The 27358-nt window shown below is 43.3% G+C and overlaps 1 protein-coding gene across 4 annotated transcripts in view; it reads right to left on the reverse strand.

Moving 5' to 3' along the window:
• MTCL1 (microtubule crosslinking factor 1) overlaps positions 1–27358 on the reverse strand; it is a 104818-nt gene that overhangs the window by 42229 nt on the left and 35231 nt on the right. For 3 of the 4 annotated variants that reach the window (XM_050708922.1, XM_050708921.1, XM_050708924.1), the window contains exons 4-6: positions 10361–10420; positions 2984–4300; positions 1884–2039 (exon numbers count right to left, since the gene is read on the reverse strand). In XM_050708922.1, the coding sequence (XP_050564879.1) occupies positions 1884–2039; positions 2984–4300; positions 10361–10420 (1533 nt within the window). The remainder of the gene's footprint in view (positions 1–1883; positions 2040–2983; positions 4301–10360; positions 10421–27358) is intronic. The other variant, XM_050708923.1, reaches the window with a different exon arrangement.

Genomic DNA, 27358 nt, shown 5'->3' on the forward strand with positions numbered 1-27358 from the left:
TTTTCCTGGTCTTTCATCTGGCACAAAAGAATGCTAGCTTTCTGTTGATGCAGTGTATACAATTAAAGAAGAAAAAAATTAAATTGATAACATACAAAGTTATTTGGAGGGTTCTTCTGCTTCACTTGGTCTTAATTATTACAGATTATACGATTTCAACTGGCTGTCCACCCACTGAAAAGTTTCAGTAAAAAGCAGTGCGATATTCTTTGTTGTTTAAGTAAAACTGACTGAAACAAACACCTTAGCTTTAAACATTTTCTTAGTTTGGGACATTTAAACTGCATCCTTGCTCAGTTTTTGAGCACATCTGGATGTTCTCTCCTTTTGATTATAATTCCTGGCTTCTTTCTTGTCAGTATGTGGTGTAAAAACTATCCAACCGGTGTTTAAACAGTTCTGTACACAGTTGCATACCATCTCATCTTGGGAAAGGGAAAAAAGAGAGATTGTGCCCATATTACCCAACTCCCTAATCTTAAAAAGGGCTCACATGTACACAGCAATACAATAATGTGGCTGATCTAAGGTAACAGAGAATTAATAAAGATGACAGAATTTAAACAGAAATATTGTAAGCATTTGCCTTGGTCATTTTCTGACTTAACCTACCGTGACTATTGACCAATAAAATTGGTGAACTGCAAGGTTTCTCCACCTCATCTTCCTATTTTACAGCTGAGGAAGAAAGACTTTACCTTTCAGCCTTTCAGACTTACAGTGTCCTGGATTTATCAGATATCCCTTCTGAGGTTTATTATCACTTGTAAATGTGAAAAGTTGGAAGAGAAGCTCCTGAACAAATTAATTATTCTAATACTACCAAAACTCTACACTGTCAGGGTAGTTTAAAACACACATACAAAGAAAAAAAAAAAAAAAGCAAAGAATTACCTGCATTAAGATGAAGGGCCACTCTTTCTTTGGTATTCAGTACAACATTTTGCGATTTGGCTACCAGCCGCCCTGAAGCTCCCTCTTTCTAGTGTTTATTATTGCTTAATGACAAACACAGCTGTCCCAGCCAGCATTCTCTTTTTCCAGACTTAATTGGAAGTTTCAGAGTTACTAAGGCCTCCGTGTGTGTGTCTTTAGAATTAAAAACATATTAAAACTCCTCCCTCACTAGAAGCTACTCTAATCAGCAGTTTCAAGGTGGATTTGGCATGTCAGTGGCCTGCAGAAAAGTTTTTCAGTGTTCTCCTTTATGGAGACAGACTGGAAATTGTATTTTTCAGGATGAGTTGCTGTGTCTGGACAATCTATGTTCATGATAAACCAGCTAAAGAGATGTTTACTGAGGCTGATATGGCCTCTGCATGGATGAAGAATTAAATAAAAACTGATCAATGTTTTTGATGAATGGAAAAATACTCAACAACCAAAACAATGGAGAATTCTGCTTTAAATAAGCTTTTTTTTGGAAGCTGCAGGTTGCTGTGCTCCCTGTTGAGAATTAGCATGCATGCCAGCATCAAACCCTTTCCTACGCAGACTGTCAGGCAAAATGCAAAGTGGTCACTATCTGTAGACTTTCCAGATTGAAAATATCCAACAAGGTGAAACCTGGAGTCACAAAAGCATGATCTGACATCAGGTATTACAACCTCTTCCTGAGATTTTTTTGTTACTATACTTAATTGCACTGGGTCCCTGAGCCGTATTTTTTCACTTAGCAAAGCTACTGGGAGCAGGGCAGTGAGTCCACAGTCAGGACCAATTTGCTTCTCTGAAACTGCAAGGGGGGGAAAGGAGGTCACCAAAAATTTCACAACATGGGTGCTGTGTTTTGCCCAATTTACTGCCTCAACCCCTGGCTTCTGTTCCTCATATCCTGGCTAAGGCAGCAGGAGGCAGTGAGCAAGAGGGGCTGCTTTGCTGACCTCTAGACTGAAACAGCCCTTGTCTCCTGGCCTGTAGAGTTTAATGTCTCCATCAGCTCTGCGGTGTGGGTCGGTGGTGGCTCGCTGGTGGTGAATCTCTCGCTCCTCTCCACGATCTTGTTTGAGCTGCCACTCCATCTGATCCCTCAGTTTGGACTGTTACGTGCATGGGCGGTTTATAACAAAAAAAAAACCAAAAGGACAGGAATAAAGAAAACAAAAATGGGTAAGGTAGACGACTGAAAAACTACAAGACAAAGAAAAGCGTGAACAGAAAAACCAACTTAAATACAGTGGCATACGAAAGTGAAGAGAACAAAACCAAAATGAGGATGAGCAAAATGATGGGCTGAAACATCTGAAAAGCAAAAAAGAGAAAGAGAGGAAAAAAGAATGCAAACACTGGTTATGAGGCGCATGCAATGAGGATGCATGAGTCAAACCAACAGCAAGCATACAAGTCATGAAGGATATGGGATACAAGGCTCTTCCTTCCTTACTTGTGCTGTGCAGAAAAGCCATATCCAGTGTGGCAGCTGTGGCAGTTTAGGCATGCGCCCATTGGCAACGCTTTACGCAAGGCAGTCCTTCGCTGGCTACAGTGCTTCTCACTCGCTGCTCGGTTAGGGGAGTGAGCTGTAAGCAGGCTTTTCAAAACAGATCACTTAGAAAACGGTGTTTTGGTTGGGTTCTTTTGGCAAGGCTTTTGAGAACACGCCTGACCCTTTTACCAGAGAGCATAATAAAGACCTCCACGCATTTCTTAGCAAGGCTGCTAAATTACTTTCATTAAGATTTTTTTTTTAATTAATCTCCTCTTTCACGGGGAAACACTGCTGTTACAGACAAAAAGAACACAGATCTCCATAGCACCAGTGGATTAGCCTTTTTGCCATGAGGAACCGCCTCTAAATCAAAGGATTTGTGCAAACAAACAAAAGAAAAACCTATAAAGTGTCTGTTTAACATTACACACTTTAATACATTGCAGGTCTGAAATCATAACAAAGCAGCTGTGAGGAAAATTAGCTCTAGGGTAGCGATGCCAGCAAGAAAGAGAAACGATAAACAGAAAGAAGGAAAAGAAGGGGTCAACCTACCTGGAAGTCTGTGATTAACTCCTTGCCCAGGTTACCAATGGGAGAGTCTCGTGACATGGACGTCATTGTGGATAGAAAACTGGAAGACTCTGTGAGGTGGGGAAGAGGAGAGAGGTCCTCCATCTGCTCCTTAAGACCCTCCCCAATGTGATCAACCTTCTCCAGGAAAGTCTGTAGCTCTTTCCGGAAAGCTTTCATCCTGGAGTTAATGGTGTCCAGAAGCTCTGGTTCATGTTTATCTTCCCCCCTTCCCTCATCACTTTTGAAGTCCTGCTCAGTGGACGGGCTGCTGGTTATATGCACCTTTGCATCATAAATCAAGCTGTCCGTATCAGTGATAAGGCGGTCTACGGTCCTTTCAAGCCGCTCAGCCTCACGTTTGATGTTAATTAAAGACTCAGTGTCCTCTTTCACTCGCATGAGCTCAGTGGAGCACAGGTCGCTGACTTCCGATGGCTTCCCACTCCCAAAACCCGACGTCTTCTCATAAACTTCCTCGGAGTCACTCTCGCCCCCGATCGGCCCCTCTCGCTTCGGCCGGCCTTCTTCGCTGTCGCTCTCCTTCTTCCCGGCGTCGCTGTCAGCATCGCTGTCTCTGGGGCTGGAAGTGCGCAGGCCCAGGTGGGAGGCCAGGTCGTACCGTTGCACGTTGGACATCAGGACCCTGTTCTCGTACTGCAGCTTCATCACCTTCCCACTCAGCTCGTTGATCTGCAGCCTGGCTGATTTCAGCTCCTCTTGCAGCGGCCCGCCGCACTTGGAGGCTGCGTCCTCCAGCCAGCCTGGCTCCTGGCCCGGCTCAAACTTGAATTTGCTCAGCTCGTTCGTTAGCTGCTTGTTGTGATCCTCAATTTCAGAGATGGACCGCCTCAGCAGTTCTGCTTCCTCTTCCACAAACTGCAGGTGCCGGCGCAGCTCTGTGGCCGACTCCACAGAGTCACCGTAGGGCGAGGTAGGAATGCTTGAAATGTGGTCCCGGCTGAGACACTCTTTCTCGTACTGGCACCTCATATCCTCCATCTCAGCTTTAATCCCCCTGTTCTCCACCTCCAGTTCCACTATTTTCCTGCCCAGTATGTTGGCCTCCTCCTCCACCAGCTTCAGCCGAAGCTTCAGCTCTGCCTCCCTGGTGCTGGGAGGGCCCCCGGCCTCCCCTGTAGGCAGGGGACTGTCCACATCTCCGTAGATGGACTTGTATTTCTGGAGCTCCTGCTCCAGCTCATCCTTCTCCTTCCCCAGCTTGGCCATCTTCTTCCGCATCAGCGCTGCCTCCTCTTTGGCGAACTGAAGCTGGCACTTCAAATCAGCGCTGTCCTCCTGCCAAGAACAAGCCCCCCCCCCCAAGACGATGTTAGAAAAGCACAAGAAGTTGCTTGCTTCCCCAAATCTTCACCCCCCACCCTCTGAGCCATGTCTGTTAGGTAGGCAAACAACACAGACAGAGCTGCACAAACCACACGGTTGACACATTTCATGGCTTGGACCAGGTTAAATTGGCAAAGCAGCTTGACCCAAGTTACAGAGAGAAAAAAAATCACTGTGCTGGTCCAAGTGTTCAGTGATGCAGGAGTGCCAGGGCAAGGGTGCTCAATGTTTATTTTGTCTCAGATATTGAACACATTTTGTGGAAAATGAGAATGACTATATTGAAAAGGGGCCATGATTGTTGGCACTTTCTGTTCCGTTTATCTTTCATGATACATTTGCTCATTATTAGCATCATGAAACAAAGACTGCTCAGACAAATTTCCTTGTCATAATCCTACATCTTGGGCTTCTTCAGCTATGGAGCACAAAAGAGTGCACTGCCCTGCACAGTGAAGAAACGTGTGCTCTCTACTTTAACTACTGGATCTCACAACACAGTGAAATAGCTGGAGTACCTAACTCCCTTTCAGAATAGAAAGCACTACTGTTGTCGCTGGTGTTGTTATTATTAGGATGGAACAGAATGTGATCACTCTTTCTGGTATGGACAACTGTTCACAAGGGAGATTGGTGAAAACATGAAGAAAAAGAATGAAAAAATCATTAAACCATGGTTACATCCAAATCCATCCCATGTGAAAACCTGCATTTTTTTTTTTTCTGGAAGCATCAGGGCATTAAATGAGAGTTTAATTATTATTCTTTTTTTTCTGGAGTTAGGCATTTTAAAGTCCTGCATCTCACTCGGATGAAAACTCCAGTGTGCATTGTGCTGAAATAAGAGATGAGGTTAAGTAAATTCTAAGCTGGTGAACAATTTCTTTGCATGAATCACTTTCATGAATTGTCATGGAGATACAGGCACTTGGCCTCATAAGAGACACATTTATCAGCATTAGCAGCATAATGGAAGGCAGGCTTTGAAAGATGATCTCTTGAGACAGCAGATTTCATCATTGTTGTTAGGCCATGTGGACATATGTGCAATTATCTATGGAAACTTCATTTTGGTCTCCATAGCACTGTTGTCTTTCACAAGCACCATTTTGTTACAATTCCTAATAATGGCAACCAAATCCAGAAGAAAACATGACTGATGTTAACTGTTCACCCAGATCAGCCTATTAGAGAAAAATAATAAATTACAAAACTAATTATGGCTCAGCAATCTGAGGAAATGATTTAATTTCTAAAGTACACATCCTTGCACATTGGTGTCTTTTATGTTACTTAGATTAATTTCTCCTCATCCTATTTAAATATATACTAATTATAAATTGCCTTCATTTCAGCTGTTAATACAAAAACAGACAGATAAGTAATTGATTGTATATTTCTGAATTCAGTCAGCTTTCCTACTGATTCTGCTTGGTGCAGGATGCGACTTTTAAATCCTAAACAGCAAAAAAGTTATCTTACATGGTATTAACAAGACATGGCTAAAAGACAGCCAAAGTTTCTATTAATATTCTGTTTTCAGTGATAACCAGGAGTCAAAAGAAAACTGCAGTCAGTTGACTAACTGAAACTCCCATCATTGTGTTTCTGGCACCTGTAATGTGAGTCTTCTATGAATGCAGAAAAGATGCATATAACTGACTGCAAGCAGAGCCTCCAGGAGACGGGCTTTTTTTTCTTTGTCTTCTCACATACACACCTCCTTTCCACACTGTTACAAAACACATGTGCAAATTACTTTTCTCTTTATAGATCTACCTTGTAAATTAAATATCACATTAAAATCTTGCAAAACTCAATGCAGCTTCCTCTGGAGTCACTCTAAATGCAGGTTGCTCTGGTGTAAGATTAAAACATCATCTTTGGTCAGGACTGCACAATACATTACCTTTGTGTTTTCTGTCATCACAAATCAGCTTATCCCCCCTGCTGTAGGCCTCGCTTTTAGGGAAATACAGAGATTACAAGGAAAGTTACATCCAGACCAGTGCTGCAAATCAGCACTCACAGGTGGGGTGATCACTTTATTTATTCTTTATTTCTTTATTTATCTGTTAAAAGCTTGGAAATAATCACATCCGACATTTTCCTTATTATGTCTTTGTGATCCAGTGTCCTTCTCCATGCTTGTTGTCTAACATTGGCTGCAAGAGCCCGACAACCAGTGCCACCACCTGCAGGCAGCTGCACCGATGCCCGTGATGATGACCAGCCTGCCTGCACACCTCGCCCATGGCTGTGAGCGGTAGGGGCAGCTTCTCCCAGGAGCTTCTCCCGGCTGTATTTCAATCAATACAAATAGCAGTCACTGCCTCATACTTTGTCTCATACAGAGACAATGCATCGAGCATTTTGAAGCTTTTGAAGAAAAGGGAAGGGCTTCAGTGGATTTGGGGTCAGGCCCCCAATGTTTTTTCTCTGCATCACTGCACAACTCAAACTCAGTGCTTCCATGGAGTTAGCATGTTATTACAGCAGGACAAAAACAGTTAACTATTCTTATAATAGCAGTTCTTTATTGCTAGGTTTTGTCTATTAAAAAAAAAAGTATTGCATTTATAAGTTTTGTCTTTTGCAAGAGCTGAAACAAACAAGATTTTTTTCATTAAACAAACACAAGCTTCATAGGAAACAACAGAGCTGATGAATGTTTATCTCGCCTACTAAATATGGATCCCATCTGGAAAGGTGAGAAAGCTCTAGATCTTCCCTGCTTCTCTGCCAGGAAATATGACTACTGAAAATCCCATTCCCCAGACAGCTTTTTTCCAAAGGAAAAGAATGGTCAGGAGAGATTCATCAGCAAGATCTAAGCATGCCAGAAGGGTAGGACCCCAACCTTCATGCATCTGTCCCTCTGAAACTTTGTGTACAGAAATATCAATCATTTCTTGATCAGTTGAAACCAAGTGGAAACAGCAAGGGGGCAAGACCCACTTAAGCAAGTAGAGTTTTGAAATATAAGGCAAACTAAGGTGAGGCCAAATCACAGAAATTAGGAATAGTTTCTTACAAGTTAAATCACAAATGAAGTGAAAGCCAAAAATAAAATAAAAAAGTAAAAAAAAAAAAAAAAGAAAAAAAAGAAGGAGAACACAGTCTTTACATGATTCTGTAGGAACAAGAGGCTCAAATCCCAAGGGCTGAAAGCTGGGCTATGGCACAGCCTGACTGTATTTCTGTATTTCACATCCAGCATGTGGACACTTTCCTAAAAGGTGTATGTAGGGCAGACAGTCTTGAAAGGAAAGAAGGAACAACAGTGCAAAAATGTTTAGTCATTAATGGTGCTAGTCACTGACTTAAAGGATCATTAAGGATAAATGGGAAATTAATGATTACTGGTAGTGCATATTTGGATGCCATAGCACCACAACTCTGTATAGCACTACAGAGGGATGTTAATGGGAAAAAAAAAAAAGGCAGAAAGAAAAAACCCAGATTCCTCCCTAAAGAGTCTGCAGTCTAATTTAGGCAAATGTAGAGTGTTGAGATAAACAAATGAAACTTAAATGAAAGAAATGAACTTAAATTCATTATGCAATGTAAATGATGTGATGAGAATGAGCTGATCAAAAACTCCCAAATGTGATATTTCTTTTCTGGCAAGAAGACACAAAGATAGATAGAGACCACCACCATCTCCTCTACCACCACCGTCTCACGGGACTGCCAGGCAGAAGATGGGTAAGCGTGTTGGGGTTGTGAGTCTGACGACAGGGCAGTACGACCAGCACCCAAGCACCAGGTGAGCACCAGCACTCACTCCTACCTTGCGCTGGAGAACCACTTTTCTCTGTGTTTTGCCTGGTGCCTGGTACTTTCCGAGAAGCTCCATTTTGCAATTCTGCTGAATAAAAACTTTTTTCTTCAATACTGCTAGAGGCGGGTAAGCATGACTAACAACTCTGCTTTTACATGACTTCAAGACAATCAGTTTCACGGGAATTTACGCTGTGCCCTGCAGTGGATGTGATATTCCCACTAATTTTCATGATGAGCTCCCGGTACATAAAAACACCGGTCTTGCCATATGTTATACATATCTGTAAGTATGCAGATGCACAGATTTAAAGAATCTAAGTCTGTGGCTGCTTTTCAGTCAAAAAACTTGTAATGGGGATTAAAAAAAAGACAAAAAGGTTCCTCCTGTTGGCTTGAGTAAGTCAAGCCTTCATTTCCAAAGCTGTTTAGCATTTGGCCTAAGATGTCTCAGTTTAGGCATTTGAACCTCTTTTAGGTATTTCGGGTGGCTGCCCCTGAAAAGCAGCACTTCAAACCTCCCTGGCTGTGTCTGTACTTACCCCTCTGAGCCCTACCCCAGGACCCAGAGGCTGCTGGACCAGGTTGGGCACTTGGTATGGTGCACTCTGGTCTCAATCAGCATGTAACTCTGAGCAGATACCCAGGTTTGGAGACTGCTCTGTCTAATGCCCTAGAGTTGGGAGAGGGCTAGGACATGCGCTGAAAGGTTAGGACATGTGAGTATGCAAGATTGTTTCTCCATCCTTCCTACCCTAAAGAATTGCTGAAGAAATCTGGACAGCCACTTTCAAACACAAATCCTTTGCTTGCATGACATATAAACGTGTGAGTACGGTGTAGAGGTTTTTATTTTTTCCTGGGTGGTTTCTTGGATCACTTCTTCATGTTGTGAGTGGTGCAGAGCTGACCCAGGGTTACCCCATTAATTTTGTGAAGTCCTTTGTAAGGCTTTCAGAGGCAAAGTAGAGCTGCTCCTGTGCTCTTGAGTTCCAGTGTCTGGATTTGAGTGGAGAAAGCAAGCACATGAATCCATTTTCTCTGCACTTCTCCGAATTTCCATGAATGAGGAAAGGAAGGACAGTGCCTCCCACAAACCCCAATGGACCTGACCATGCCTTCATCTATCTTCACTCGTAATTTCCATGTGTATATATCTCATAGGCATATCTTACATACTTACAGGAAAACAAACTTTCTGACCCCGGTGATAACTTAAATAATTACTCATAACAGGCGATGCAGGAAGAAAGCCTCATGCCCCATTTTAAGGTCTGATTCAGTACTTGTACTCGCTCCACAGGGATGCTCGCTCTGTAGTGCCCCAGGAATGGAGGCTGCAGCCCCCAGGCTGGCCACCCCCACCCCTTCAGCTGCACATGGAGCCCATTTCAAGTGCAGCACGTTCTAATTTATTACAGCTATTATTACGAATCAATGGGATTTTAAGACTCCATCGACTCTGAGAAAAGCCATACGTCTCAGTTGCATGCACCGAGCCTGCCAAAGGGGCAGCAGGGGAAGCTCAACCTTTCTTTAGTGAAGATAATGATGCCACTCTTGGCTCCTTTCACAGGGAGATGAAACACTATCCCCATCTCTCTGTCTATAAACAGTAACCGTGTGGGTACTGGGAAAGGCTTCAACTCCTACCGTCAGCACAAAGAGCAGAGGAAACAGTGCAGAGCGCTTTCCCGAGGAGGACCATCCCAGAAGACTTCAATAAAACCAGTGTCCAAAGGCAGACAAAGGGTCCAGCTCAGGCTCTGCCCTTTATCCGAGCAGGGGGAAACCCACTGTCACGAGTGGCCCACCTGATGTGACAGAGGGAGAGCCCCAGCCTGTGGCACGGGCCTTGCTGCAGCCTGTGAACCGTGCTGGCTGCTTTGCCTCTTGTTAGTGCAACAACTTGGGCACCACGTATAAATTTAGCCAGTCCTTAAACTGTGATCCAATTACTTTGTGAGGCAAGGTCATTTTCTCTTCTCGTAGGAAACCGTCTGCCTGGCCCTGCTGATAGCGTGCACAACGAACCCGAGACGCTGCGTGGTTTGGAGACCATGCTTGCGTCCTAAATTGCTTCTACATTATCTCTGGGAGGTCTCAGTAGATTAAGGCCTAATTGCACTCTAGTTAATGTGCCCGATGGCCCTGTCAACACCCGTAGAAAGAAATTTTGAGTTCAGTCATGTGATTTTGCTACAAATTGCACGTTCTTGAAAACCTTACCTGGGTGAGTGTTTTTTTTTCTTTGTGCATTTCTCTGCTGCCTCTTCTCTTCAGGGAACTCTGAAACAGAAATGTTGCTGGGTTATTGATAAGCTAAGCACAAAGCCTGCAAGTTTGGCAGAGCTCACCACCACAAAACTAATTGAGGAGAAAGTGAGGATATTCTCCTGAGCAGCGAGGGATTTAATTTTTGTTATTAATCACTGAGAAAACAAGATGATCAGGGCCTTGTCACCGGATTTTCCGATGCACAATATTTCCCACACACAAAACAGAAAGGAATAAAATCAGTTAAAAGTTCACAGAGGCAAAAAAAAAAAAACTTTTCTTCTCCTCTGGACCACCACAATTTTTGGCAAAACTTTCTTTCAGTATGGGGCAATGATTTATGTTTGATTAATCCAGGGCAGAAGTCCAAGAATGTTACTTACAGTGGATGTGAAACACATTGTGGAAACCTCAGAGGAAAGCACCACAAAAAAAGGAAGGTCACGCACATTAAAGCTATGTGGCATAACACTGTTGGTTAGTCCTTGCTAGCAAACACACAAGGAGCCCAGATAAAAACCAAGAAAAGAAAAAAAAATCATTCTCTCCATGTATTTCAGAATTTACTACAAACATTTGATTTGATTGGCATTGCAAATCTTCACACCACTTTATAAGCATTTTTTTAAAGGCACAATTTTATATTTAAGACATGGAAATGATGTCATCACCCCTGCTTGGTTTGCTGAAACCTCCCACCCTCAAATGGAAACGCACAGCTTTCCTCAGGAGGGGCAGGTGCGGCACAGCCACCTTACTGGTATTTGCACTAATTCTCTCAAGCTTGTGTTTCAGGACCAAGCTCAAACCAGTGTGACCTGGATTTATTTAGAAATGGCAAAAATTTGACTTGCGTAGGTTGAAGTATGTTAAGTATCAGAGGAGAACAGCAGATGTTAGGCAAAAAAGCAGGAAGCTGGAAACTACAGAGTTGTCTGAATTCAAAGCTGGCTGCACTGCTTTGTTGGCACCCAGAGCTTCAGCTTCCCTTGAACCTGCCCCTTACACACAGGAGAAGGAAATATTGGGTACTTCAACTAGCAGTGCCTCCCCTTCTGCCAGCTCCAGGTCCCTTTTGCAGTGGATTAGGCCACTGCTTCTAATATGGCTCTCAGGGGTTTGTAGCACTTTTGGGTACAGAAATTATTTGGCATGCTTACCCCTCCAACAAGCAACACAGCGGGCCTCGGCGCAACCCAAGAGAAAACAGTTTTTTTTTTCCTTCAAGAAAGGCAAAGAAAGCCTGAAGGGTGACAGTCCCCAATGAACAACCCAATGGCCTCTTTCATTGACTACTTCTATTTATATTTGCTCTATGAGGGACAATTGCCAGCTGAGGTGAACCCAAAGCTGTCACAGGTTCACCCACACTGGTGCCAGCTCCTTCATCCAAAGGGCAAAATACCCATTTCTGCACCCTACCTTAGCCCAGGGCTGCACTGCACATTTTCAGGATGCATTTGGAGCTTACAGGTGCGTAAGTGAGGATGCAACCTTGTACTCCTGAGCTCAACTAGGCTCAGTAAACGGTCTGCAAAACTCGAGCCCAGGGAAGAGGAAGGGGAAGGAAGGAAGGAGAGGCATACTGCTAATTAATTAAGCCCATTCTCATGCCTGGCCATCAGCTGGTGGAGAACACGGTGTGAGCTCAAGGACACAGACACATACCATGCAAATCTAAGCAAAAGCTTTCCGTGCCTCTGTTGTTCCTGACTGTTAAGCTATGCTGCTACTGCGAATTATAATTATGGCACGCTAAGACAAATCTCCTCTTCTGGTCTTTGTTATACACAGTTAAGTAGTTAAAACCCATTCATACGCAGCACCATATGCCCAAGACATACTACAGTTTGTTTTTGCTAATCTGCTCTCTACTTTAATCTCATGAATTCCTATAACTAATGAAGCTAAGAGATTTTTTTTTCTGGATACTGAAACAGTTTAATGAAAAAAAGATTTTAAACACTGCAAACATCATATGAAAACCTGTTACACAAGCTTAGCCAGGATAAACAGTTACTGTTTCCCCTTTTTCTGTTTTCAGTGTGGCATTATTCTGGAAACAGAGATGCAACTGCAAGCAGCCACCGGTCATGGTACCTGCCCCAGTACACAAGACAAGTCAATACAGCTGAAAAGCTGCAGGTACAGCTCTGCCCTCATATCCATTGCTCTTCTGTGTGACTTCAAGCAAGAGTACCACAAACAAGAGGATGTCATCTGGTTGTTGCATTCAGTTAGCAAGGCCTTGGTGTCACGGATGAGCCTACCAGTTTCTGCAGAGGCCTCCATGCACTGCTGCAGCATAGGAGTACCAATCATGCTGGAGATGCAAAACCTTCTGTCAAATCCTAAAAACTTCTTGCTTTTACTAAGACAAAAAGCTACAGTTGGAAATATCCAACCTGAGAAGCCAGGAGGATGGTGGGTTGTGGTGTGTGATGGACAGTAATACAGCCTTTGCTCAGTTACAAGGAATAATACTTGGAAAGTAAGGGAAATTTAAATAAAATATAAGTAGGAAAAATGCATGATGAGAAACAGGCAGGTAGTGATCTGGCTTTGGGAGCTGTAAACTCTGCTTCTTGCTGAAAAAATGGGTTTCACAGATCCAGAGTAACAAGTGTGTAACATAATGCCACAGGACAGGGCCTCGCTTTGCGCATTTTCACATCGACCTGCTCGGATTTGCATAACAGCCTTCTGATCAGTGCTGGGCTGGGAGATGGCTCTGTATTTCCATAATGCAAGGACTCAACTTTAGGCTGACTGCAAGAGAAAGACTGCAATATCTACCTCTGGGAGCTATCAGAGGATGATAGGGAGAAACCTCCACTGGTCAGTGCAGGACTGGAAACAGAGGGATGACCACGAGGGACCACCCAACCAAAAAACCCTATACGAGAGCAATGCAAGATCTCCAATGTCCCACTGTGGGACTAGGCTGCACGTGCATGGGAAACGCCAACCAATATAGCTGATATTTCTGTAGGACTGAGGGCAGAGGGTGCCACTGCAAAAAGAAATAGGTGGAACGCACCACAGGCCTAAGTGATTTAAAATTAAAAGTGGTACAATACAGGAGCATTTCTCTTTGATGTGCAGGAAGGTGGTATCAGAAGCTGATATGAATTAATGCTGCAAGGAACATTTCTGTGCTACCTTTTATAATCAAGAGACCAACCAGAGTTGGCCATCTACTAAAAAGTATCTCCGTGGTGGTTAAACAAGACTTTGTTAGTCCTTTGGTTAAAATCGGTGTCTCAGGAAAGAGGTTACTCAATGAATATTAATAAATTGCCTGGTGTTTTAAAAGTTAAACTTCCCCAAAAGATCATTGGATGTAGTGAGTACAGTATTAACAGCAGGAAGAGACACAATTATTTCCACTTTCCCAGAAGCCTAGCGGTGACAGGAAGAGACCATTTTTGTCTTTCAGTGAACTCTAGTTTTAGCAGATCTGAGAAGAGTGCAGCAAAGTGAGCAATGAGAGCAAGGAGAGAGTGCGACAACACGTGGGGGACAGCAAGGGGTAGTCAGTACACTGGAATTAGAGGTTCAGTAAGACATTGAAATAAAGCTTGAGCTAAGAGGAATCATGAATGTCAACATAAGATATGCCCCAAGTTTTAACACTGAGGTAAGCGCTGGGAAGGCTGGGAATAGAGCTGTGGACAGGAGGCAGGAGACAAATACTTGGAAAAAAAGAAGAGAGAATTTAGAGCCTGTTGGAACTACTGGCCTGCCATTTTAGTCACTGCTACCAAGAGGAGCAAGTCATTTTGGGTGCAGTCTGGCATCTGCAGGCAGGTGTGGGCTTGCTATCATATGTGCATCAAACTGAGCCTGCAAAATCAAGTAGTCGGCCACTGAAGTGAGAATGTCTGCAACATTCTCAGCCAACAGAGGCTGGCTTGGAAAGCCTGGCCCCAAGGCCACTTCTGTCACTGTGATGTGTGAAGAACTTAGCACGAGCATTACTGTGGCTTATGAATTGTATAAGTAATGTTCTCTCCCTGTGCAATGATGGCTTGCTACCGATCGCTTTGAAATGGATTATCACAAATTTCATTTGCATTCATTAGAAAATACTGCCTGCGAGAGATCTGACAGTACTTCAAAAAAAATACGCATGAGTGACCAAACCCACTTGCTCTAAATACACCAATAGCTTACCTGGGCTGCTTTCAGCTTACTGATGTCTGTAAGGTAAAAGCTTAAGAGCTGCATGTTGGCATTTCTCAGCGAGAGCTAACTTTAGATGTTGAGTCCCCTCAGGTCCAGCAATGAGCAAAACATCCAGTGAGACGTAACCTCTGCCCCACAGCATGTGGATGACTCTAAAGCCTGGCCAGTCTACTGACCCCTTCACAGCAGTTACACCCCGCCAAGCACCAGTGATTTAGATGAAGGCAACTCTGCTTGGCATGAGTGTGAGTCAGAAGGAAAACGGGCCCACTCGCAACATGCTATCAGAGGGGGGACTTTTCCCCACGTAATGTAAAGCAGTGTTCGTTAACTGCGGCACTAATTGCTGCTCAGGAAGGACTCACTGCTGATGTTTTCTGGGCACCGTGCTGGACCACAGGGGAAGGTTATGGCAGAGGGTGACAAAGCCAAGGGATACTACTCTCAAACCACTAAGGAGTAAACTCTTTAAAAATGCCCCACTGTGCACCTATTTCCCAGTACTGCTACTCATCTATTTGAAAAGGAAGCATTTCCCATTTCTGCAGCAACATACTTCTTTGTAATGGTAGGATAGGGTGGCTTCCACTCCATCTTAAGGCCTGATATATCTCTAAATACCAGGTGTACAACTGGAATTTTGTTTAGCTGCCATCCCACACTTCCATACTACACTGGCCACTCAGTGACAGCATGGCGGCAGGTTTTCCATGTGGGCTGTCATACGTACCTACAGGACGGAACTGGAAAATACAATGAAATCCTAATCACTTTTCAATTGCTGTAGGCCCTTGAAAAGAATATCTCACCAAGCCCTGATAACACAGGGCTTGACGCAAGCGATCGGTATCTGCATTCATCCCCATGTGTGTTTCATTTACTGGAAACCTCTAAATGTGGTGATACTCATCATTCACATGACCTAGCGAAGCAAGCCATGTCTGAAATATCATAAGCATTACGGTTCAGAATAAAAGCCATCCCTTTTGTAGAAAAAGCAGCAAAGCAGAGCAGCTTTCAGCACCAGCTTAAATTTCCCTAACCATTCTTTACCCTATTGTGCTAAGCTTATGAATGGGGGCTTTGGAGGAGTCTCTTTTGCCTCTTACTACCAGCACACGGCATCAGTTGTCTCTCACGGCTTCCCAGTGCCTCTTGCATGTGGACTGATCCCCTGGTGATACCAGCTGGAGGGGTGTTTGCAAATAATTCGGTGTGACAGATCGGGGAGGTGCTGCGGAGGGGAAGCCTGGAGGCCTGGCCGCCGAGAGGGCAGCATGTGGGATGGGAGAGATGGCTGGGCCGCCTCAAAACAGGCTGCTTCCCTTAGTATTTGCCCTGTGGAGGTTGACGAGGGGACCTGAAACCAATGTAATCATCTATAATAATATGATAACTACTAAATTATCGTTATAGTAATAACAGGTAAGCAGTTATAGCACGGTGATGTAGTAGGCGTTATTAATACAATAACTGAAATCCTGCAACAGACAGCTGAGATCCCAAACTCTGACTGGTGTCATTGTCTTATGCACTACGGCTTTTTTTAATAACTTCTTAAATTCATTAAAATGTATTTTAAAAGTCCCTGTGTGACAGTCCCTCTTTGTTTGGACATAAGATACCCAAATTACATCACACCTGCCACAATATATAAAGGAAATTTTAACATGCCGAGACCAGACCAGCATCAGTTGAGCCTCAGCCGCTGAGCATTGCCCTGCCCCTGGCCCTGCAAACGGGACGTGAGCCACATCAGCTTGCACCCTTTTGGAAAGAGCTCATTCAGGAGCAGGGGCATAATCCCAGAGGTATGTGCTGTGCTGACGCTGACTGAGCTTGCTGGTGTTACAGTGCAGCAGGCAGCCTGTGAAAACGTGCCGGGTGCTGTACACACACACAGACAGAGCTGCCCTCTCCTCCTGTGTTCCCTGAAAAACGCTTTAAAACCCAAATCCTTTCTGAGGGGCTGCAGCAAGTGTCCTGCTGTCCTGTTGCAGGCCTTCCACTGGGAGCTGCTGAGCAGCAGGCAGCCAGGGCTGGATTTACGACACTGCGGCGGTAGTGCTCAGAAAGGGGATTCGGAGTTTACGTTTCCGAAGGAAGACAACATAAGAACATTTACTGCTGATCAATGCACACGTAGCATCACATTTCCTGTAACAGTTGATCTATTATTGGCGTAAATGTGGTTTGTTTTTTTTTTTTCAGAAGACTAGAACAGTGGTATGCACAAGGAGACAGCAACCTGCTCTCCCAGTTGCTTGCAGAGATAGACTTCATCCTTTCCCTGCCACCAAGAGCATTTGAAAGCGATGCTACATAGCTGATGGTCCCAGTTTCTGAACAGGTTTCAGTGCACTGGAGAAGCAAAAAGTTGAGTTTCAGGGTGATGAGGTGAAGCAGAGAGCTGTGGTTTGGACGGTGCTGTTAAAGGAGAGGAGAGGAGCCGGGTAAAGCTCCAAGCTCTTATGTGGTTGGGAGGTTACTGCAGCAATTTACAGCACTAGGAGAGGGAGAAAACACACAGCTCTGAAATCTCTGTAGTGTCCAGGGTATAGGTGTAAAGAGAAAATTGCACAGAATTTAAAAAAAACAAAAGAGTATTTTTAGAACTTTTAGCAGAGAAAGATATACAAAGCTGTGCAGCATCTGCACTTTCTGTACTAATGGATCAACAGCTATAGGATTGTCTTCGTCATTGGGGATGGAAAGAATTTTTTTCCATGAGCAGACAACTATAACTACAAGTACATTCAATCGCCCCTGGATTAGAGCAACTTGCTGTTTCTATAAAGTATTAAATAAAATTCTAAAGAAGCAGAGAGATTAAAGGCCAACTGAGATGATCTCCAGTGAACATGGCCCAGATAGGCCTTGTAATCCTCAGTTGCCCATCTATTATTTCGCAATTTTAAGGACACTGCCCTCAGAAAAAGGGTTTCTATTTTTCATCTAGATATAACAAAAAGATGGTAAATGTATGCAGTTGTAACCGATGACAATTCTGACCCTCAGATAAGTGTTACCTGTAACACCCATTCCTATATAACATCCGATGCACATAACAGTTTACCGACAGGTGATGCATCACCCCAAAGACACACATATTCAGCATACCATGGGAGTAGTTACAGTTCGAGCACAAACAACACGAGTTCTCAAAGAAAGAACAAGGCCATCAATTATACAAATAAAATTCAAGCTAGAGTTACCATCACAGGAGAAAAGTGTTAGGCTACCTAGGATCCCAATTTCAGCTGGAAATGGCCATTAGGGAAAGAAATTATTAATTAGGAGAGATGGTATAATTGCAAAATCCCCATTTCAAGCTCTCTGACCTCTCGGAGCAGCTCCTAGGGAGGTGTACGAAAGTGTGGGGTGGGATAATGCTCCTCGGTCTGCTCTGTAGACCCTGCCCAAGACACTCAGCTTTCCCAGCCCTCCCCAGCGCATGGGGAGCTGATCTCTGGGGGAATCAGCTCCTGCCCATGGGAGGAATTTGCTGCTTCATCTTTATTGGTATTCAGCCCTCCCTAGCTGCATCCTACGTGGGGCCTAGCTGCTGTACTTCCTTGGGATACAGACTTCCTTACCAAACATAATGTTTTATCTGCAGGCAAAACAGAAGAGAAGACGGAAAGAGGATGACCTGCTCATACTCCCTTGAAACCACAAGATTAGTTTTACCAGTCCAGACCACTCCAATAGCAACAACCCCAGGCAACAACCTTTATTCAAGCAACATATTGATTTTAGGATACAGGAATAAGTGACTTGGATCATCGCCTCTTATATTAAGTTCTTGTATGAATCAGACATCAGAAAAATCGACTAGGACATCTTTGCTCAGACACATGCTTTGTCTCCTTGCTATGTATTACTCCTCTATTTTGTTTGTTTAGTCTAATTCAAAACATCCATTCCCTGTGTGGGGTGAGCTGCTGGCACACAACTGTGGCTGGTTTTCAGGAGATTCTTCTGCTTAAGAAACCTCATGCCCTCCAGAAACTTCAGGCCCTGCTAGAGCAATGCAGGAAAGTCACCATAGCCAGGACCAGCCCTGGTCTGAGGCAGCAGGCAGCAAGGGACGGCATCTGCACCATGCTAGGCTGCTTGGGAAACATTTCTTCTCCTATTTCCTAACCTTTCAATTGACTGATTTTGTAACCCTAGTCGTGTTTTACATGGTATTTTTATTATGATAATTATTATGATAACAAATGAAGAGTGACAGCACTTGGTTTTGACGACTTTCTCTCAAAGGCTATAAAATTATGCCCTTTTCTTTGCACTTTTATGTACCTCCTGTAAAAGGCACATTTTGCTGAGAATATGTATGTTTCTTCAATGAAGTGGAAAAAACCCACTACAGCTATCTGGCTTGTGATGCTGCACACCCAGGCTCAAACACAGAATGAAATAAAAAAGCTGAGCAGCGCTGTTGCCTTCACAAGATCCTGACAGTTGATGCCAGCTGCTGTGTCCTAAGGTTGAACCACGCACCAAAATACATAAATTACAGGGAAGAACTCACCGATCCCATCCGCACATCATATTGATGCTGCTGCCTAGTGAAAGAGGTGTCTGAAGACGATTTGAGACGCAGCTTCTGAAAAATAATTTTTAGACAGTAACTCCAAAGTCCTTCTGATCTCTGGGTACTTGGCATGCTGAGGTACATCAGAGCAGGAACATCTTCGTGTGTTTCGTATTTGATTTGCCTACTACAAAGAACCTCTTCATATGTGGAAAACCTTGCAAAACACTCAGGAAGAGTGAAGCTGCAATGGCGTGCTCCTGCTGGGGAGTGCAGGCTGAGAAAATATTCTGGGGAAATACCTTTTTATTATACTCATTGGCCCAAAAAAGCCAAAGAGGCAAGTTTTTTTACTATAAATCAGCATATGAAGTACAGGGATTTAACCATATACAAATAGCTAAGTAACAGATTCTACTGAGGAATATACTTCTGTGCCAAAATCACACCAAACTCCATTTTCAATGGTTTTTCATTAACTTCAGCAAGTCTTGGACTAGGGCCTCAGGCAGTCCAAGCTGAGCCTCTGAAACTGAAGCTTTTAGGAGACCAGACGGCATGTCGCAGATGCTGCAGACAGGTATCTAATGGTCACTGGTCCACGACTACTGTCGCGCTGCTGTGACTAAAAGTAAGTCAAGCAGGGATGCCTGATAAGAGGACATCACCAAGTCACGTCACGAAGCCCTACTAAGCCCATCAGGCAATAACACAAACCAGAATTTGTTTTGCCAAGCCTGAAGAAACAGCAAGTGCAGATTCTCTGGGGGACCTGATAACCTTTCCCCTCTTATCTCTGACCAGCCACCGGCCATCGCGTGCCAGGCATGGCGGTGCTGCAGGGATGTTGTGCTGGGTGCTGCCCCAGCACCCCTCTTCCCACAGGGTCACCCTCACAGGGGTCCCCAACAGCAAAATTACACCCTGCTGTGAAGCAGAGGCATCCGAGCCCCATTGATGGATCAGCTCCTGACCTGAAACATGGCAGTTCGCAGCAAAATAGGATATATCCTAGCCCAGGAGCAGAAGATTAATGATGATGAATAACACGTATGTGTTAGAGTGAATAATGGCAGCCTGCTGGAGGGACTGCCAGAGACCTGCAATTTTTTTTCAGATCATTATTTCTCGGATGACAGAAACTATTGAAATGGGAAATTCATGCACTTTTCATTTTTCTAATTAAAATGCAAAACCTGTTTCTCTCCACCATTGAAGTCATTGGTCACTCTTCTCTCTGTGCATCTTCATCCATCTGGAAAAAACAGCTGCTTGCAGGTAACCTGCTTCTCAGCTGAGAGCCCACCCTATCCCAAAGGGTGCCACAGTGTCAGTGCTTAAAATAAGAGCACGAACAGTTCCCTTAATGATGCCCACAGAAGATAAGCAGCCAGGCACTGCCCCTGTCCCAAGCACTCCGCGTGCTGTGGGGCTGGACCAGGGGCAATGCCAGAAAAGTTCTTACTGACCACCCCAAATGCCCCAGACAGCACACAATTTCCCAGTTTGGCTTCGTTATTTTCTCTTTATTTTGCATGTAACAAATAAGAATTTTGAATGCATTTTCATTTACATGGGAAAACCTGAGAAAGCTGTTTGTGCCCCAGAAGGAGACCAAGGAACTTTAAGCAAAAGTAGATCTAGAGTTAGACAAAATAAAATTCTAATTGAGATAATTATTTTAATGACTTAGAACTAAAAAACATTTGGATGAGTCCTCTTCAGGCTTTCCCTATTAATCTCCCTGTCCACATAAAGCCGGCATGCTTTGACCAAATTCTCCCCTTATAACAAAAACTAAAAGGAAAGCTTGTGGCAACCCTCGATTCTAAGAGGTATAAAGTATCAAGTTCAATAGAAGGCATATGCTTATTTGAAATACCCTCCCACCTTAAAGTAATAAAATTACTCATGCTGTAGGAATAATAAACCTTTGATTCTGACTGGTGCTTAAAGAAGATAATTTGTTTTTTCCTTGTTTTCTGTACAGCATCATGCATCTGTATCATTGTATCACTTGTTGCTACGATTCCAATAGTGACTTGCAGACACTGCAAGATGAAATCAGTAGGCTCTACACTCCTTTTAAACGATTTGGCAGGGATTCTCTTTGAAAACAAACTTTTCAGAACATCAGTCACCAGTACTGAGGCATAAAAGAAAATAAAAATAAAATAAAGTGAAATAAAATAAAATACAACCACTATCCCCCCAAATAATAACAATAATAATAAATCCAAAATTCAATAATCATTTTTATTTCTACAGAGCAACGTGACTATATAGTATTCACAGCTCTTTAGGCTTAAAAGCTGTGCTGCACGCACTAATGCAAGTGGTTCATTGTTAGTCATGCAAGGCATCCCACTGGCCTCTCTTCAGTGAGGGCTGCAGAATCACAGCCCTATTATGGTCAGGACCAATATTTATGCACACTTGTCAGATTTCACACGGCCTGTCTGAATGACATGCTCTCTTTTGGCCCTGCTTTTCTCCTCTTTAGGCGCTTCTTTCTTTCCTTTGCCCTCTAATGTCTACGTTGCTTTTCATAATAAGTGTGAATTTAACCAGGGAGCCTCTCAGCAAACTCGCATATACTATTTTTCAGTGTTCACAGGGAATCCTAGACATATTCATTAAGACCCCGGGCAAAATATTCGGTCACACAATGAACCTGCAGTGGAAGGACACTTGCTGGCAAGAGCTAAAGAGCTGAGCCACGGTAAGAGCTGAGGCAATGGGAGAGACTTTTCAAACTTTGCAATTACAGACTGGAAATAGTAGCCTGAAAATACTCCAGGCTACCAGCTGATTGCACTTCTACGAAACCCTTTAAAAAGCAGCTTTGAAAAGCTTTCCTCTGATTCAACTGCTATTCCTCCAAAGTTTTTCTTTTCAAACACTGCTCCCCGTAGAAGCCAGGGGAGGCAGGTTTTCCCAAGAATAATAAGGGTTTGATACCCAAAGCGCTGGACACCGGCCACAATGCCAGGTGTCCCTCTGGGCTGCACAGAGGTACGGATGCCTCCACCACTGTGGCTGCACTAACACGTTCCCGATGCAGAACAGTATTCCTGGATATATTTCACAGCAAGAAGCTGCACAGGGTCTAATGCAGGAATAATCCGCAGAAGCAGTGTTTTCCTTTCGGCTGGATTTTAACAATGAATGCAAATGCATATAGGCTTTTATAGGCTGAATGTTTCTATTCAAATCCTTGGATTCAAAAGCCTTTTTTTCTCAGCCACTGATCATGAAAACAGAACCTAAAAAACAACCCGTCTCTTTCTGAATCAACATCCCGGCTACAATCGTGCGATAATATCACCTAAGGGGTTAGTCTTTAAAATCATCTCTTTTACTTGGATATTTCACTTGCCTTTAAGTGCAAACAGAGTAATCTCAGTGTAGAAAATCCTGTGGTTTTGATGTGTTTCTTAGGACACTAGCTTGAAAGTATCCTGTCAGACGGCTGCTCCAGGTTAGAGAGAGGCTGGCATTTCCACCTCTTCTGGAAATTTTTAAGTTTGCACTTTTATTTCCTTATAATCCCACCCTTGCTCTCCTATTTGGCAATGTGCCATGAACAGAGAGATCAGCTGAAATTTCAGAATCCACTCAAGTCTCTTTGTCCTTTCCCACATGCTACTACCAGCGCATTACAGTACCTCAAACAAGAAGGGATAACTGGCAACAAAGTGCTCCAGAGCCTGGAGTGCTGATGTAAATTTGTCCAAACCACAGAAGTTTTACACCCTACTATGCTTGGATGTTTGTGCATACGTGCCTGGATCTTTGTGCAGAGTTGTAAAAAGTTGCTAAATGAAGAAAAAAAAAATTAAATAGATTTTTCTCTTCTTCATTACAATTGGATATTTATGATGCAAACACTCCCTAAAATATATGGGCTTTCTTGAAAAGCCTTGAAGAGGCTGCACAGTCAGCAGAGTCCGAAAGTTCAGTTGTAAAGGTCAGCAGACATGTAGAAAAAGAAAGAAAAATGTCCTGGGACTATCCCCACTTTGGAGCAGAACAAGTGGATTAATTTGTGAGAGAAATCACAATTTAGGTTTCTTTAAAGCTCCACTTCCACCCCATACAGACAGATCACTGAAGCAGCAGATGCAAGCACACATCTGTGCTTGCAAGAACATCAAGTTCTAGTTTAGCACCAATTTTTGCACTGTCTAATTTCTGGACTGCAGTTTGCCCACATATGCATCTCACAGGATTGTTGCAAGGATTAAATCTTTGCCAGGATTAAATATTTAAATCTGGGTTTGAAATGTTCTGCATATTATACGTAGAATAACAGCTATCATTAAGGTCACTTGGTGATTTTCCAGGCAATAGAAACTAAAAGATCAGCTGATATCTATCATGTAATATCTTACATTGCATTTAGAAAAACTATTATATTTGGATAAAATTTGTGCATAATTTGGCATAATTTAAAAAGCAGGCAGGTATTACAAATAAATGTACCTCAGCTGATTTCACAGTTCCACAAATAGCAGTCATAATTTATTCTTCGTTTCCCTTTGCTGTTACCACACACTGTAAACACATATGTCATTTCACGTTATGGCAGCTATCCTGGAAAAGAGCCAAATTCAGCATTGGTGCTAATAGGTGCAGCCTGGCATAAGCCAGCCATGACACAGATGCTTCCAACAGAGATGAAGTCGGTTCAGAGCTCTGTCGAGCCAGGAATGTGCCAGTTTTACACCCATATGATGAATTTGTGCAATTCTGCTCCCCTATTTAATGCTATACTGCAGATTTCTTGAAGATGGAGAACTAAATCAAAGGTGGTTGTGTAGAGAAAAGGCAAAAAAATGCAGTATGGGTAAGATTTCCTGCAAAAGTCAACGGCCAGGTTTATAGCTCTGAGGACCTACTTCTGGGCTGACCCTACAAAAGGGTCCTTCCCTTCATCTGGAAGTGGATATAGTCTATAGTGGATAGTCTAGCCTGGGAAAGAAAAGGTCTATGGTCTGGAAACCCACATTAGGGAAGACTCCAAGAGGAGATCAGTTGTAAGGTCAACATAGCGACAAAGGCAAGAGCAACCAGGGACTTGTGTAAGTGAAGAGTGTGGCATGACAGCAGCAAGAACTATCTGGCAGTAGGAGACATTAAACACCTAAAACAGTCTTATATTTGGAAATAACACTCTCACCAACAATTACCTAGGCTACTTAGAGTCCTCCACCGCTGCTGCTGAGCTAGTCCATAAGCAGACTAGCTGCCCCGTGTCCTACCAGTTCTTCCAAGCCACTTCTGGAGAAGCAAGGGAGCGCATTATTCAAACACGTCGTTTGGTAGGGAAATGTGCCATCTCTGCCCTCTGCAAATGCCTGTAACACGCCATGTGATCTCCACATCACAAGAATAGCAAAACGCTCTTCCTTCTTATCCGTGGACCAAAGTCTGACATCAATCCCACGCTGGGCTGGGCCCTCGAAGCTCTGGGTGGATTCCCAGGGGGTTTCTGCCTGGGAGTTGATTGATTAACCTCCTCCCACCTGACAGAAGGAGGTGGATGGACGCGAGTGGCTCTGAGCTCTCCTGAATGCTGCGCAATCACAGGATTCAATTTAAAGTTCCTAAAGACCAGCAGTCAGCCCCCCAGACACTGATCTACCAAACAGTAGGGTGCTGAGCTACAGAATAAAGGAAAAGAGGGAGAGGGCATTTCAGGAGTCTCTTGCTAATGAGTGAACCATCTGTCTGTCTTCTTCATGAAAACTGGCTATTTATTCTGACATTTCCTTTTCCCCAAACACATTCTCTGCTGATGACCTTATTATTTTAAAGTAATGTAATTTAATTTTAATGCTAGCACTTGTCAGAGTAGAAAAAAAATAGCACTGAAGATATCTGTAGCTATCTTAGCAACTGGAAAAATAAAAATGTGCAAGGCCAATAAGATAAAACAGATGCAAACTATCCAAGCCATGAAGTCCTACCACAAACAAGCCTAGCTGGTAATAATTACACTCATTTAAAGAGAACCATGGCCACAGCTGTGAAATGAGTGACCAATGCTGAATTCTTCGTATGGGATCATTCTTCTATCACAAATGAAAAAACGCTGAATATAAATTAGAAAAACTGAAGGAAAATCTCACTGTTGGCAAAAGCTTATCATAAATACATAAACTGGGACGGAGTCTCCCTAGTCTGTCTTACTCAATTTAGGTCTCTCAAAGGAATGGGTCCATTTCAGGACAGCAGACTGTCCTTGAATGCCTGTAAATGTGAACACCATTTTAGCAGAAATGTAAGAAGAGGATATGGAGACTAATCAGGTTGTCCATCCATCTTCTGGTATCATGTCTCTGATACAGCCAACACTAGCTGTTTCAGAGAAATGGGTAAGAAGCCTTGTAGAAAGTTAATAGGGATAGCCTACCCAGCAAGGAAGTCTCCTTACTTGCTATTCTTACCAGCTATAGACTACTTTCAGATCTCAAATATGAAGTTTTATGGCCCTTTTAGGAATTTCACCTACGATTAATTGTCTGTTTTCAAGCAGTGCCATTACAATCCCAAATACTAGCAGAGAGGCAACGTCTATGCACTTGTGGCAGATATGAATACTCAGATGTGAAAATACTAAAATGTGAATACTAAAATGTGAAAAAAAAGGAAAAAAAAGAGTAAAATGAATGGCAAAATGTGGGCTGAGTACACATGAGCGGCTTTTTTGGATCCACACACCTTTCGATCTGTTGTCCCAAATCGGTAACTCAGACCTCAGAAGTGAATTCAGGGAGGACTGTTTTTGTTCCATCCCCAAAAATGGGATATAACTTGATAGCATCTCCCCGACCTCCTTCTGATGTTCATTTGCATCTCAGCTGAACCCAGATGATCTTTGTGCATGGTTTTCTTCCAGGTAATAAACAAAGAACACTGCATTTAGACTCACATTTGGGCTTCAGTGAGGCACACGTTTACCCCAGACAAACAGACTTGCAGAGGAGCTTTGTCAGCAACAACATTTTGTGCTATTTAAGCTGAAGTTCAGTCTGCAAGACTTATGGAGTCAAAGAGACGTGTGGAGAAAGGACCAAAACATTTTGAGGCCATGAATGGGGTCTCACAAGAACATGCAGTTCATAGCTACATGCAGCCCCTGTTCCTTCAGCCTGACACCTTCCCACCAGCTTTGGAGATGTCTGTGACACACAACGAAAGGAGGCATAACAAGCCCTGATGTCTCCGGGATGCAAACTAGCTGCTAGGGATCAACAGCAGCACATGACATCCAAATGCAGAAATCACCATGGCACAAGGGCTACGGCTCTTTTAATAACTTTATGCTTAACAAAAGCAGTCCCACACAGCAGGAGGCTGGATCAGACCACTGTATGAACAGGAAGAAGCTGCTCACCCCCGTTTTATATAGTGTGCTAAAGCACTGCTTAATGTTAACATTAACCAATCTTTTTCTTTGATCAAGCAGCCTAAGACACCTCAACAGAAACTGCTAAAAGCAACCCGACTGGCACAAACTTTTCTTATCCTGATGACTAATGCTTAAGCAACTCTTGTTTATCTCCCTGTTTATTCAAAGCATCTTGAATATGTCCACTTGCATCTAAAGGCACTATAGACAACTGCTCCTACTGAAAAGGGGACTTCAGAAAACATTTTCTTAACATTCATCTGTTCCTCATTACTGCAACTGAATGCTAAGTCTGAACAGATCTGGGAAAACGTACTTCCTACACAGACATTTTTCCCTTATTATTGTCTCTCTAAGCACTGAAAATGCAGCTGAAGGCGTGAACAGCTGCAATAATGGAAACTACAAATAAGCTACTTAGGCAGTAGTGATGCCGGAGTTTTGAGAGAGAACTGATAGAGCAAATTTTCCTGCTCCTCTAAGTAAAGACAATACTTCAGGGGCATGTGTTCTTCAAATGACTGAACACATATTTCAGGTTTTACCATCTCGTAGAAGAGGATAAAGGCCTAACTAAACCTTGACAATAGCCCAGAGTATGTCTTAGCAGCTTTATTCTGAGTTTTTCCTTTGGGGAACTTGGAACTACATGCCAATTTCATTTTTTTTTCATCAAGTGATGAGCCAAAACAGTACCAATGGCAGAGCAACCTGGGAGGGAAAAGGATTAAAGGCAGCCTAATTACCCACTGGAACCCACCACCAGACTGATAATTTTATTTGGTCTGAGAGTGGCTGACCCAGG

The sequence above is a fragment of the Cygnus atratus genome, chromosome 2, assembly GCF_013377495.2.
Source record: "Cygnus atratus isolate AKBS03 ecotype Queensland, Australia chromosome 2, CAtr_DNAZoo_HiC_assembly, whole genome shotgun sequence".
Lineage (NCBI taxonomy): Eukaryota > Metazoa > Chordata > Aves > Anseriformes > Anatidae > Cygnus > Cygnus atratus.